Here is a 15988-nt window from a genome sequence, read left to right on the forward strand (position 1 = left end):
ATGAGAAGATGGCTTATACATTTTGTAATATAGTAAAAAGCACCATGCACATTCAGCAGCGTTTTAGTAAGAAAAGAGTCATACGGCCGCAAGATATGCATTACATAGGGTTCTACATGGTTAAATGGCGCTGGTTGCTTTTTTTTATATGTGTTTTTATTATTGTATTGCTATTGGCCCTACTGGCCTTTACAGCGTCACTGGTCTTTCGAGCGAGAACTGAGGTTGAGCCCCGAGGTTGAGCGCGGGGCTCGAATTTAAATTTAAAGTTCGTCCTGAGGGTGTCTCCTATGAAATCGCACCTAGGCTAAGAATGAAGTCGGTGGGGAATCAATTTAAGCACTGAGTGAATTTACTGACGTCCCGGCCGCCTCCGAGCTGTCGCTAATCTGGGTATGCTGATTGCAGGCCGTATATCCTTTTATATTGACCTAGGTTTATAATATAATAATTATGTGACTATATTTATTTTGAGTTACACTTACAGCCCAATCCGTATCCATTTATGTTGAAATAAAATACCTTTAAAAGAAAGTCATTTATACACTTCTTAATTATTTTATTTAAGTATATACTATTTTTCTTTTCTTTTTATTATACTTCTAATAATGAGCAAAGAAAATAAAGCAATTTTTATCGTGATGGGGTTATCTTAATCAGAAATATATTTTTTTCGCTCAATCAGGCAAACGAGCGGATACTGGTAACATTAAAATTACAATAAACAAATTACAAAACGTCGATATTTACCAAGTTATTTTCATGTTTTCACATTGATTTGTTTTTAATAAGTTATAAATACCGTACTTATATTACTTTATAATATAAACTATATTTAGGAGTAAAGTAAGAGATCATAATATAGAGTAAATTATGTCAGACTACGAGGAACCAGCGGCGAAAATGTCGAAAATAGAGGTTAGTATTACTTTAAATGACTTTGTTATCATTTATATTACATAGTTCTAATTATAAATATAATAATTAACACTGATATTATAATTGTTTTTAATTTTGTTTATAAAAAAAATAGAAAAATAAAAACAATTTTAACATAATAGAAATCATAATTTATTATAAAATACATAATAAAATATTATATTACACTGATAATATCTGTGTGTATTAAGGACTTATAACTATAAGCTTTTGCCTTTTTATGGAAATTTTAATTATAAAAATATATTATTATTTGAATTGAATAATAATTAACATAGTTTTTATATATCTGTATATCTCCTAGGGGCTGTTGTTCGAAATAAATATACAGGAGAAATGTTTAGTTAATTTTTTAATCCATTTTATTTAAATTTCGGTTTATATAATAGACTTTTATTCAATTATAATATTTATCACAGAATACTCTTTATCACAGAATATGTAACTGAATTTTTACAATTTCTAAATAACTGATTTAGCTAAAATTCTGCATGATTTAAACTTTTAATATTGTGTAGTTCAATAAAATGTTATGTAATTAATTTGAAATGACTGCTTCCATATTGCCCTGTTTGATTTAGAATACATTATTTTCATCTTATTCTAATATTTTATAAAAATAGATGTATTTATATAGGTGTTTTCATTTCCCTAAACATTAATAATTAGAAGTTATAATATTCTAACAGTAAATCTATTTAAGGCAAAGAGAGTTCTATCATACTGATACACCACACATACACATACACATAGATTCCATTGACATGATAATGATCTCCAGTAACACGTCCAATTTTTAAAACGATCTTTATCAGTATATGTATTGCTTTGAGTACAACTATATGCTTCTAGATAAATCGAGGCAATGCCGAATATTATGAAAGTTTTCAACATTAAAAATATTTTACCAGCTTTTAAAATATACATATATCTGCCAAAACATTCCTAATATAATTTAAGAATTTCCATAAGTGATGAAGCATTTATCGGTGATTCAGATTACATCAAATTTCATATAGACATTACTATACTGTTTTTAATTTCTATACAATAATACAAGGCATCTGACTGTCTTGTTAGCCTCATAGTAGCATAAAGCAACAGATTCCAATACCCCAAAATCTTGCATTCAAACTTTAGAAGCCAATGAAAGTTTAATGAGTTTTACTGTTGAAAAATTCTTAATAATAGCCCGGAATAAGAATGAGATGTGTACATTTCGTGCCTAAGAGTGCATTTAAAGGCTTATATATGAGCTCTTCCTCTTCTTGAGGTATGAGAGGGAGGGAACACAGCGAGTACCTTTGTCAATGAACACACTTGTACTCTATAAAATGTCCTACAATGACAACTGGTCCATTTTAGCCTTGGTTTAGTATAGAAGACTGATCCATTTTGGCCTTAGCTTGGCATAGATCACTGGTCCACTCTGTCCTTGTCTTGGCTTAGATGATTGGTCCATTTTGGCCTTGGCTTGGCATAAATGACTGGTTCACTTTTGCCTTGCCACTTATACCTGTTGACTTCCAAGCAGGATATATTAATTTAAATAATTGTACTTAACTAACTTGACTTTGTATTTTTTTAAATGTTGAAAAAGAGTAACTACTGAATTTCTTGCCGGTTCTGCTCGGTAGAATCTACTTTCCTAACCATTGGTAGGTTCACTTAATTGTAAAATGACAATTCAAAAGTGCTTGTAAAAGCCTACTTCAATAAAGATTATTTATTTTTTTTTTTATTACTAATATAAACTTGTATTCTAATTCTTTAGATGGCACCAAAGGAGCACCAAGATGAACTGGACGAGGGTCAGGAGGAGTGGCTCAGTGAAGGCATCCTCACGGATGACGACTATAATCCTGCTGTAAGTAATATCCGGTATAAAGATCTAAAATGATCACTACATTTTATAAATCTAGATATTATAAACAAAAGTACCCCGGCCGCATCTGTGTGTCTGTATGTTCGCGAAAACTCTAAAACTACTGAACGGCTTTTCATGCAGTTTCCTAATAGACATAGGGATTTATAAGGAAGGTTTAGGTATAAAATTTTTGGGGTTATCGGATAAATAAGTTGAAACAGAACGATAATTATTAAATATGTCGAAAATAAGAAAATAATCCACCCATGCGAAGCCGGGACGTGTCGCTAATTATTAGATATACTAATTTAGGTATCACAAGTGGTCAGGGTTGGTGGCAGATTGATTTTTTTTATGGTATAGTTTGGCGGACGAGCATATGGGCCACCTGATGGTAAGTGATCACCATCACCCATAGACAATGAAGCTGTAAGAAATATTAACTATTTCTTACATCGTCAATGTGCTACCAACCTTGGGAACTATGGTGTTATGTCCCTTGTGCCTGTAGTTACACTGGCTCACTCACCCTTCAAACCGGAACACAACAATACTGAGTACTGTTATTTGGCGGTAGAATAACTGATGAGTGGGTGGTACCTACCCAGACGGGCTTGCAAGTAAATTTTATTTTGATTTAGATTTTTATTAAAATGATTTCAGAATGAACAAGAGTTAACCAACACGAGTCAAGAAGACACAATGGCCAGCATGCCAGACACAGCTGATGCAAGTCACGTTGGTGAGAAAGTATTCGAAACGGATTCGAAGGGTGAAAACTTGGAACAGGACCTTAATAACTTGGAGAACTCAAATCAGGTATTACCCGGGATAGCAGATGTCATCGATATGATGTAAACGAGTATAGTACGACACAACTTAGATGTAGCATCGGCAAAATTCGTAAAACCGATCACATCCGAATTGAGTACGCCATCCCAAATTATCAATATTTATTTCTCACGCGAATATGATCTTTGCACAAACGTAATAATTTGTAATATCACATGACCTAATATATTCGTCAATTTGACACGTCGATTTACATGCACTTGCTTTCTCTGACGCGTGAATCTATAGCGACGAATAGCGTCGAATGGCGCGATAGGGAGCTATTTCTATTGGTTGTGTAAATCGGCAGTAATCGGTTTTATTTTCATTCCATTGCATTTTCCGATGCTACATCTAATTTGTGTACTATACCTACCTATTGTAGACCTGGGTCTATGAAGCTGGCTTCAGATAAACAGGAACGTCAAATAATTAACAATATTTAATATGGTTTACAATATTTAATTTTTACAGTTTTCTTTTCAATCATCCATTATCTTCCGTATTTAAACCCAGATTAACAGCACCCATTTCAAATTCAATAATAATCTATTTCTATTTTTATTTATAAAAATGTCAAACAAAAAAGTATTCATTACATTCAATGATGTTGTAGTAAACAGATATGTTATTAACGCGCAAAAAGTAAAGACTAGAAAACGTCATAATTGGGACGTTTGCCTTTAGTTGTTTTACGTAGTAATACGTTATAATACATCATAATTACGTAGTAATACGTTTTGCGTAATTAAAACATCTAGTTATCCCTTTTACTTATTGTTTTTATCAAGCTATCCTTTTTACTTGTAACGAAATGTAAAAACAAACTAAAATAAACGGTCCCCGGCGCGGCACACTTTTTTCTGTTGTTTAGTATGGATATAACATATCTGTTTATTAGAATATCATTGATTACATTCATATAATTCTGTGACTGAATGTAGCTCAACAGCTAGAAGTTATATAACATTTAATGATTATTTATAAATATTATATTTAAAATACTTTATAGGCTTACAAATCGGAAAATTTAACTTTTTAGATGTATGGTACGTCAAAGCATCCGATTAGTTAAAACTCATGAAATATTCGCCCTATCTCTCTTTAACTTTACAGTGACCCCATCTGAGAGAAAGAGATAGATGTTAAATCGATTTCGATATCACTTCCGTTTCATCTCTTTCTCACACAACGTGTAATGTTAAGTTAAACAGAGACGGCGATATCTGAAACGCATTAGAACGCATCTTAACCGAAGCGTGTTCAAACCCTGGCAAGCACTGAATATTCATGTGCTTAATTTTGCGTTTATAATTCATCTCGTGCTCGGTTAAGGAAAACATCGTGAGGAAACCTACCTCTAAATTTAATGATTATTATTATTATTTATTTATGTACCAACAGAGTATACAGAAATTTATATAAATGAAAAATGTGTACAAAGGGATAACTTATCTCTAACAAGAGATCTCTTCCAGAAACCCTGAATCTAGTGGAGATTATTTGTAATACATATTTATGGTGTAGTTACAATATCAATTAGTTTTATATTATAAAATTGAAGTAGACTTAACGATAAATGAATTATGAATGATACATTACACACTAAATACAAATAAAAATAAATACATTAATATATACCATTATCTATAATATATGTATATATACATTCAACTTACATAAATACAAAAAAATATAAATACATACATATAAAATAAATTAAACTTAAGTGGAAACAAAGTGTTGCTTAACTCTGATTTTAAATGATCTTATTGTAACATTATTATGGAATATATTATCTGGAAGAGAGTTCCATTTGATGTTATGTCAATAGTGTGTAGTTACACTGACTTACTCACCATCAATATTGTTGTTTGGTGGTATCATATCTGATGAGAAGGTGGTACCTACTCAATAGACTTGAGCAAAGCCCTACCACTAATCAATATATATACACTTACCAACTTTAAATTTGTAAGGTAGGTTCCTTAAGGGGGTAGACATCCACTATTAAAATATGAGACATCACATACATTACTCTGATCCCAATGTAAGTAGCTGAAGCACTTGTGTTATGGAAATCCAGAAGTAACGATACCACAAACACCCAGACCCAAGACAACATAGAAAACTAATGGTAATCTACATCGACTCAGCCGGGAATCGAACCCGGTACCTCAGAGTGTACCCATGAAAACCGGTATACACACCACTCGACCACGGAGATCGTCGTCGTCACTATTAGATTTTATGAAATTCCCAAAGGGGGTAAAATGGGCGTTTGAAGCTTGATAAATATATTTTGTACGTAATTTCCTCAGACGGAGTTTCCTGGTGAATTGGGGGCGTTTCTCATAAGGAAGACGGATGTAAAAGCTGCTGAATCGAAGAAAGCTGAGAGTGAACTTGACGAGTCAACGAAACATTCGGACGATGATGGTCACGACACTGACGAGTTACTTGTGAGTTTGAAATGAGTTTTAGAGTTACCATCGCTCCTAGGATAAGAACCTACTTACCACTTACTTACGATAAGAAGAAGAATATTATAATGTGTAACATGTGGTGTACAATAAAGCATAAATAAATAAATAAATAAGGACCCAGGATACGTTCAAAATTATTCAATTGTAAAATTTAAAAGAATAGTTAAAGAGCGTTTGTGTGCTAAAGAGCTGATTGGTTGGAATGCATCGTGCATTTACGGGTTCGAACCCAGGCAAGTACCACTATATATATGTGCTTAATTTGTGTTTGTAATTCATCTCGTGCTCGGCAGTTAAGGAAAACATCGTGAGGAAACCTGAATGTGTCTGATGTCATAGAAATTCTGCCACGTTTTTTCGCCGGTTCTTCTAAGGTCTGAGATGCTAAATTTCGAACTGGTGGTAGATTTTTGATACTCAATAAGTAAGTGTATACACATACATATTGTATCACATGTTTCAATCTTTAATTGTTTACAAATGATTTCATTTTATGATACAGCAAAGTTAAAACAACAACAGTCTGTAAATTCCCACTGCTGGGCTAAAGGCCTCCTCTACCTTTGAGAATGGAACATATTCCACCACGCTGTTCCAATGCGGGTTGATCGAATAAACGTGTGGCAGAATTTCTATGAAATTTGTCACATGCAAGTTTCCTCACGATGTTTTCCTTCACCGCCGAGCACGAGATGAATTATAAAGACAAATTAAGCACACGAATCAGCGGTGCTTGCCTGGGTCATCTCGACTCTTAAAGTTAAAAATGTCTGTCAAATAATGATTAATTGAATATTTAATTGTATCATTTCAGCGGATGCTCGGTGAAGATGACAGCAAGAAGGAGATGAAAAAATCAGATCACAAGAGAACGCAGCACTCACAATCCAGTGATGATGACGATGAATATATATTCGAAGTGAGATATACTATATCTATATATTTTCTACATATATACTAATATTGTAAATGTAAAAGTAACTCTGACCGTATGTCACTCTTTGATGACCTAACTGCTGAACCGATTTTGATGAAATTTGGTATGAAGCAAATTTGATCTCCAAGGCTAGGCTTGACATAGGCTAAAGTAATTAAATTGGACTAGTAAATAAGTAAGTAAATTGGACTGATTTACCGCTTATCGGATTGGTTTATATAACTGTGTTCCGGTTTGCATGGTGAGTGAGCCAGTGTAAATAAAGACACATGAGACATAAAATAGTCTTTGTCTGTGGTAATCAGTAATCACCAACCGTTAGGTTTTTGTCAGCGATGTTTGCAAAAATTGCCCTAGCCAGGGAAAGTTCCACCAAAATCGATCTAGCCGTTCCATATATAAGCCGGGAGAAACAGACTGACAAAATTTAAAAAAAATGTTATTTTTATATATGTACCGTGTTTATATATATTTAGTAAAAAGGGGTAATTTTAATATAACAGACACTTTAATTTTGTTATATGTATAGATATGAAATTATTTAGTGTCTTTTTATTTACAGGGAGCAAAAGTAGCAAGATTAAAAGTAGCGAAAAATGCAATAATGAAAAAGTATCCGACGAAGGCTGTGCCGGAGGAAATGAGCGACAGAGACGGGGATAGCGATATGGTACGGACGCTACAGATGTTATTTACGTATCACTCTTTTATATTTAACTAGCGATCAGCCCCGGATACACACGGGTGCAATACTGATACTAAATATACTACAGAATTTGTTTATTTATATCACATTAGAAACTTCTAAAATCATAATCAAAATAATCTTTATTCAAGTGGGCTTTTACAATCACTTATGAATCGTCAACTAACAATTAAGTGAAGCTACCATCGGTTTGGAAAGTAGATTCTACCGAGAAGAACTGGCAAGAAACTCAGTAGTTACTCTTTTTCAACATTTAAAAAATACAAAGTCATGTCAGTTAATACAATTATTTAAAGAAATATATCCTGCCTGGAAGTCAACAGGTTGATTTGATTGATTGATTCCACGCTTTTTTATCATCTACAAAATCTTGTATCGAGTAATACGCCTTTTTTACAAATGTATTTTTTATAAACGATTTGAATTTACGAAGGAAAAGTTAAAAATGTCTGCGGAATTTTAAATTTCTTTACAATATTGTCCATGTGTTATACACAAAAACTTTCCTCACGAATCATTCTATCTATTAAAAAAAACCGCATCAAAATCCGTTGCGTAATTACAAAGATCTAAGCATACAGGCAGACAGCGGTGAGCTACTTTGTTTTATACTGTGTAATGACTAGCTGAAACAGCTTTATCCATTTGAATTTGAAGTTTAAAAAACTTTACTTTTTATATATATATATTATACATACATACATACCGTCAACTGCCATTGAAAATCTGCTATGACACATTTTTCTTTTCTAATTTTTTTTTGTTTTGTTTTTTTTAATTTTTTTGTTATATATGTATTATATATATGTGATAGGAGGCAAACGTGCAGGAGGGTAACCTGATGGAAAGCGATTACAGCGCATGGGCATCTGCAACGCCGGGGGGCTTGAAGGTGCGTTTAAGGAATATATTACTTGGGGTTAAAAAAGTACGGGTTAATAAATAAATATTTGACAACATCACATACATAATTCTTGGTGGTAGGGCTTTGTGTAAGTCCATCTGGGTAGGTACCACCCACTCATCAGTTATTCTACCACCAAATAACAGTACTCAGTATTGTTGTGTTCCGGTTTGAAGGGTGAGTGAACCAGTGTAACTACAGGCACAAGGGACGTAACATCTTAGTTCCCAAGGTTGGTGGCGCATTGACGATGTAAGGTATTGTAATATATCTTACAGCGTCATTGTCTATAGGTGATCGTGACCACTTTCCATAAGGTGGCCCATATGCTCGTCCGCCAAACTATATCATAAAAAAACATACATTACTCTGATCCCAATGTAAGAGTAAGCACTTGTGTTGTGGAAAATCAGAAGTAACGATACCACAAACACCCAGATCCAAGACAACATAGAAAACTAATGATCTTTTTCTACATCGACTCATGAAAACTAGTGTACACACTTTTCGACCATGGAGGTTAATATATGTGATTTCTTTTTCAGTCATCCGACGAGGGTCTTACTATGAAAAGAATGTTTGGCGTGACGAAGCGCGCCAATGTGGCTTCCAAGAGCACAGCCAGGCCGGACATACACGCCGTGAAGACGGTCACCAACAAAATGGTCAGCTTGCACCGGTCTAGTGGTGAGATTTACAGTTATAATCACTGTTACCATCGTGGTAAATTTACAGACTTTAATTTCAATTGACTTTTTTTTTCGCTGGTAACACTGGTCTTTGCGCTATTTCCCCACATAATAGTTAGTAACAGCCTGTAAATTTCTCACTGCTGGGTTAAGACCTCCTCTCCCCTTAAGGAAGGTTTTGGAACATACTTACCACGCTGTTCCAATGCGGATTGGAATGCATATGTGGCAGAATTTCGATGAAATTAGGCACTGTTGTCAGTGTAGGTTTCCTCATGATGTTTTCCTTCACCGCAGACTAGGATATGAATTATAAACACAAATTAAGCACATATATATATGTAGCGGTGCTTGCCTTGATTTAAACCCCAAATCATCGGTTAAGATGCAGGCGTTCTAACCACTGGTCCATCTCAGCTCACATAATGTAGGGTTTTAATTATTGCTATCCTTGATTTTATTTTTATTTTCTGTGGCGATATGGGCAGTGGGTTCTGTTGTTTGTTTTTATAAATGTTCAATTTGGCAAGTCTTCGTATTGATAAATGCTATGTTGCCTTCGAAAATAATTTATATTATAAATACAGGTTTTAATACATATTTACGAAAATAAATATGAAACGAATATATTATATATAACCAATTGACAGTATTAACAGTACAGATAGTATTGTTTAGTTAATAAACATATTCAAAATATAATCTAAAGTTTAATATAAAAATTTTAATAAAAATAATGAAAATATTATAAAAAAATCAACAAAAAAAATAATGAAAAAATTAAATAAGAAAAAAAAAACAAAAAAGTTTGGTACTCCACGGCGGGGAATCGAACCCCGGTCTCCCGCGTGACAGGCGGGGATACTTACCACTATACTACCGAGGATTGTGATGTGAGAGTCTAAATTCTGAGTCACATTCTTAAACAAGTATTCGAACCGGTTTTTGTAATTGTTTTGTATAGTGATCTTATATTTCAACGATGCTAATACAATCCTCGGTAGTATAGTGGTAAGTATCCCCGCCTGTCACGCGGGAGACCGGGGTTCGATTCCCCGCCGTGGAGTACCAAACTTTTTTACTTTTTTTTATTTATTTTTTTTATATTTCTTAATTTATATAATATTTAAAAGGAAATCGGACATCTAAAATGATTATTAATTATATTTTATTATCATATTTTTTAGTTGCTTAATGTATTACTAAATCTTTGCTAAGACACTTCCTTTAATTATTTTTTTTAATTAACAAAAATAATAAACTATTTGAGTATTGATATAGAAAATATGACTTCATTATGTGATTTCTGTGTTATAATTAGTAATAAGTCAGCATTAACCATTAGTTAGCGAGTCTGGGTCATATTTTGTAATTTGCATATTAAACTATGTAGTTCCAAATAACCCATTGAGATGTAGATTTCTACACAATTTTAATGTTGCCGATATTACAATGTTATATATTAAGTTTGACTATATTTTTTATAGATATTAAATAGAAGAATTTAAAAATATATATTTATATTATTTCATATGTTATGTTAAAGTATTTGTAACATTGCTTTCTTGACTTATGTTTCAAGAATAATCAAAATAAAATAATAATACAAGTGTTTGCTGATAAATATCAATGGATTTATATATATTATACTATATATTGACTGTTATTTATATTTATAGTTAGATTAATTTGTATAGTTAGAATATGTGTGGCGAAGAAGATGACCCCGTACTGAAGAGTGTTGCCAGTTCCCCATCATATATATATTTTGATATAGGAATACTGTCAAATGAGCCATCTGATGCTGAGTGGACATATATATTACGATAATCCATTATCCTAGCCATTTGAAACCGGGATGAGTAGCTAGTTGAACAATAAAATGATTTACTAGTTAATTTTTTTGTCATTGTTCATTGAATTTTATTTTGTGTATTTTATTTTTTAATTTTTGAGTATTTTATTATTTGGAAATGGAAGTATTGATTTATTTGATTTTTAATCCAGAAAGAAATAATGATATGTTTATTAGGACACGAGCCACAATAAATAGATTAAAAAAATTAAAAAAAAGTATAATTATTTATTGGATTTTATAAATTGATGTATATTGTTTAATTAAAAGGAAACTAAGGAATTATTACGATAATATTTTGGTAGTCAACTAACGGATTGGGCTACTGTAATATTAGATATAAGGTTTTTTTTTTTAAATCACTACATAGTATAAAACAAAGTCGCTTTCTCTGCCCCTATATCCCTATTTATGCTCAGATCTTTAAAATTACGCAACGGATTTTGATGCGGTTTCTTTTTAATAGATAGAATGTTTTGAAAGGAAGTTTTTTATACATAATACATGGACAATATAGTAAAGAAATACTGATATTTTTAGAAGTTTTTATAGTGATGTCATATCATTGCACCCGTGTGATGCCGGGGCGGGTTGATAGTTAATAAATGAATGTATTTCAGCGTCTGACAAATCCAAGGTTACGTCAACTCCGATATCGAAGTCCACGTCGGGTCCGAAGTCCAAGGTCCAGAGGCCGGAGCCGGACGAGATCATCGATGAGGAGGAGTTCCTGGAGGATGACCAGTTCGATCTGGACGAGGTTTGTATTACATGTGATTTATAGCTCAGCTATATTGTGCACTACTAAGAGTTTGTCTATATATACTACATATAATAAAATTGGAGTGTCTGTTTGTATTAAAATAACCCTTTGTTACTCAATGCATACGTATTATACATACGTATGCATTGAGTACGTATACCAGTACAGGGTACATATAGCAAACTAACATTTTTTACAATTTTTGTCTGTCTGTCTGTTTGTTCCGGCTAATCTCTGAAACGGCTGGACCGATTTTGACGGGACTTTCACTGGCACTTAACTGATATAATAAGGTACTCCTTATTATATACGTAGGCTACGATTTTTTTTTTGTTAAATTCTAACGCGTGCAAAGTCGCGGGCACAGCTAGCTTCAACTACAATTTTGCTTGCACACTTCCGATAACAGTTACGGTGCTTGTCAAGACGCGATTTTGTCGCTAGTCGCCAGTGAATATCACAGATTAATCAAGCTCTCGACTGATGAGATCGCGTCAATTTGCTGTCAAATGATTTTTTTATTTTTTATTTATTATTATTTTATGGAATAGGTTGGCGGACGAGCATATGAGCCACCTGATGGTAAGTGATCACCATCACCCATAGACAATGACGCTGTAAGAAATATTAACTATTCCTTACATCGTCAATGTGCCACCAACCTTGGGAACTAAGATGTTATGTCCCTTGTGCCTGTAGTTACACTGGCTCACTCACCCCTCAAACCGCCAAACAACAATACTGAGTACTGTTGTTTGGCGGTAGAATAACTGATGAGTGGGTGGTAACTACCCAGGCTGGCTTGCACAAAGCCCTACCACCAAGTAATGATGTTTATTTGGCTTGTCTCCTTATGGTCAGAATAGAGTATACGTGTGAACATTACAGTCACCACGGTAAGACCACCTCATAGTCACCGTCACATACAAATTGGTGCTTTAAGTTATATTAATCTTTAATTGTATTTCCCTTGTAGAGAGCCACACTATTTCAGAGCGCTTTATTATCTTTATAAAATATCATTTTCTTTATTAATATTGGTTTTTATATCAAAATCAAAAACCTTTATTCAAAATAGAAGTGTTTAAACTTTCTTATTGATTGTCGAAAATCTACTACCGGTTCGGAATATAATACCTCAGACCTGAGAAGAACCGGCGAAAGAAACTCAGCGGGATTTTTTATTTTTTTTTTATAATGTCAATTTACCATTTACAGTAATAAACATATTCTTGTTATTTGAAACAGCCAAACATATAAAAAACATATAATTAATACGAGTACATTGAGTAAGAACCACAGCGAACACGTAACATTTGAAATCACTAATAAAGTATATTAAAAAAAAAAAATTTGCCATTTACAAACAAAAATATTAAAATTAATGTTTACCCATAATTTTTACAATTTGTTAATTAATATACAACATGTACAGAGCTGGGGTGCTTTACTAGTTATTATATATATGTGTTCCAGGACTTGGGCTCGTCGATGGAGGGTGAGGACGAAGGGGAGGGGGGCCAACGCCTCATGCGGCCGGAGCGCATGGACGAGGACGCGCCCAGCGACCCCGACTCGCACTCTGATGACGACAGCCTCTACGACGTGAGATCCATTCCATTCATTCACTTCATTCACTCATACAAAGAATATCGTTCTTTCCTTACAATCAGTTATTATCTATATCTATGTACATATATCTTTTGATTATTTTTATGTCCAGTTCTTATCTATCTATACACTAGCGCAATTATCAGTGTTTCTTTGCTATAGTGTTCAAGTATTATATACACAAACCTTCCCCTCGAATCACTCTATCTATTAAAAAAACCGCATCAAAATCTGTTGCTTAGTTTTTAAAATTTAAGCGTACAAAGGGACATAGGGACAGAAAAAGCGACTTTGTTTTATACTTGTGTGTCTATACATACATATTATATTAGAGTGTTTGTAATATAAAAATAATCTATTGTAAGTCTAATCAATAATAAATCAAGTCTATTGTGTGTGTTTACACATATATAAATTTAATTGTAATTCATATACATAAACTCTGTTAGAAAAATTGTGGAAAAGGGTAATTATTTATTGCTGACCATATCCTCCATTTTAAGTGGGAGGGGGGGGGATTATTGTTTGTTTAGCAAGAGGACTTTTTTATGGTATAGCTTGGCGGACGAGCATAAGGGCCACCTGATGGTAAGTGGTCACCATCACCCATAGACAATGGGGCTGTAAGAAATATTAACTATTCCTTACATCGTCAATGCGCCACCAACCTTGGGAACTAAGATGTTGTGTCCCTTGTGCCTGTAGTTGCACTGGCTCGCTCACCCATCAAACCGGAACACAACAATACTGAGTACTGTTATTTGGCGGTAGAATAACTGATGAGTGGGTGGTACCTACCCAGACGGCACATTTTCATAATATGGTATGTTTGTTTGTCCAGGAGCTGCCATCATCAGACTCTGACGATCTCAACGAGTGGTTCACACTGGACGTTCGCGCCGAACGCGCCGGAGACTACATCCCCCTACTGGGTGAGCTATGCGTGACGTCACCACCACCCCCACCAATAGTTTGACGTTTATTTATCATCAAACGTCACAGACTAAACACACTTGTCATTTTACATTTATTGGATAGCTAGTTTTATGTAATTTAGGCATTACAGTATTTATACTCTATTCCAAAACCAACAGAAAAATTAAACATGATTTGACTGTGAATTGACGCGATACCATTGGTCGAGAGTTTGATTAATCTGTGGTATTCACTGTGGATTGGATAAAATGGCCTTTTAAAAGACGACGAAACTATAATAAGAATTTTGGAAGTAAAATAAAAGTGTGTATAAGTAGTTAAGTGTAATAGTTTTGTATTATAAATAAAGATATATTAATCATAAACTCTTATTAGTGAACAATATAGCTGAGTTATTATCAAATCGCATGAAATATATGAAATTAAAGTTTGTTTCACTTTTTTCCTATATGTTGGAATATATATGAGTTTCTTGCCGGTTCGGTTCGGTTCGGTAGAATCTAATTTCGGAACCGGTGGTACTTTTACATTCAATTCAATAGTGTGATATGAAAATTCAACAGTTTTTTTGAATTTACTTTTTTAAATAATATTTGGATTTTTACAGTATATTTTGTAGAAGGGCTTTGTGTAAAGCCTTTCTATGTGTCAAAATTATGACTGAATCTACCCTTAAATAATAATAGAAAGTATTTTTAGAATAGTGTAGTTATGTTTTGAAGGGTAAATCAGTGTAATTACAGCCTCAAAGGACTTGATGGGTGATTTTAGGTATGGTTAATATTTCTTAGACTGTGGTGATCACATACCATCAGATTATCTATAAAACAGTTCATCAAGGTTAACGGTTAAAATAAAAATAATACAAGTTCAATTAAAATTGATTATATTGCACCTTTCTGTTCCCAAAAAAGGGGGGATCATGGTCGTTTAAGGATTGGTTAACATTTCTTACACGACCACTTACCATCAGATCGCCCAAAAATAAGTTCATTGACTGAAAGTTGAATTGTTTAATTGGTTTCCAGGTGCAAAAGCCCACCAGCTGTTACTGGCAGAGAAGCAGCGCGTGTCCACTCGCCTCTCGACGCTGAAGCAGAGCATGTCGACCCTCAACGAGAGCAGTTCCCAGCAGGCCGAGATGCTGCGCCGCGCCACACTACAGCTTGCAGAGCTAGACGCCGCCCTAAAGGCCTAGGGCACACGAGTGAAAGTGAACTGTGTAAAGTGAAGTGAAGTGAAGTGAAGTGTAGTCAACGAAGACTTGATTGGCATATAAGCAATGGATGTGAGACTGGCTGGCAGTTCTGCTTGGCAGCGGTCTCTTTTGTGTACAGAAGGACAGATCAAATAAAATATGGCGCTGATAGATAATTTGATTATTATTTATGGTTTCTCATGCTCATATATAGAGAGCTATACATCCCGACTTTGAATGAGCAGATTAAGTATCTACACAATATT

The 15988-nt window shown here is 33.8% G+C and overlaps 1 protein-coding gene and 2 non-coding genes across 4 annotated transcripts; 2 read left to right on the top strand and 1 right to left on the bottom strand.

The window, feature by feature from the left end:
- The first annotated feature begins 704 nt into the window (after positions 1-704).
- On the top strand, positions 705-15898 carry LOC124541714 (protein IWS1 homolog). Of its 2 annotated transcripts, XM_047119650.1 has the most exons (12): positions 705-918; positions 2714-2806; positions 3470-3625; positions 5959-6099; positions 6938-7042; positions 7623-7730; positions 8581-8658; positions 9216-9357; positions 11835-11974; positions 13454-13582; positions 14430-14520; positions 15553-15898. In XM_047119650.1, exons 1-12 carry the CDS (start codon positions 874-876, stop codon positions 15720-15722), a joined length of 1398 nt encoding a protein of 465 aa, XP_046975606.1. In that variant the 5' UTR covers positions 705-873; the 3' UTR covers positions 15723-15898. The 2 variants fall into 2 exon arrangements, with proteins under 2 accessions (XP_046975606.1, XP_046975607.1); XM_047119651.1 differs by lacking the exon at positions 8581-8658.
- Positions 10174-10245, bottom strand: Trnad-guc. Its single transcript has one exon. It is a non-coding gene; the product is annotated as a tRNA-Asp (tRNA).
- Trnad-guc lies at positions 10354-10425 on the top strand. Its single transcript has one exon. It is a non-coding gene; the product is annotated as a tRNA-Asp (tRNA).
- Positions 15899-15988: the final 90 nt, after the last annotated feature.

Source organism: Vanessa cardui, chromosome 28 (assembly GCF_905220365.1).
Source record: "Vanessa cardui chromosome 28, ilVanCard2.1, whole genome shotgun sequence".
In the NCBI taxonomy this organism is placed as follows: Eukaryota; Metazoa; Arthropoda; class Insecta; order Lepidoptera; family Nymphalidae; genus Vanessa; species Vanessa cardui.

What these genes read in the sequence shown, in the direction of transcription:
- LOC124541714 (XM_047119650.1), top strand. Translation starts at nt 874, where the DNA reads ATGTCAGACTACGAGGAACCAGCGGCGAAAATGTCGAAAATAGAG. An exon ending in ACGATGAATATATATTCGAA is followed by an intron (nt 7,043 to 7,622) that starts GTGAGATATACT and finishes TTTTATTTACAG; the next exon opens with GGAGCAAAAGTAGCAAGATT. An exon ending in ACCAGTTCGATCTGGACGAG is followed by an intron (nt 11,975 to 13,453) that starts GTTTGTATTACA and finishes TATGTGTTCCAG; the next exon opens with GACTTGGGCTCGTCGATGGA.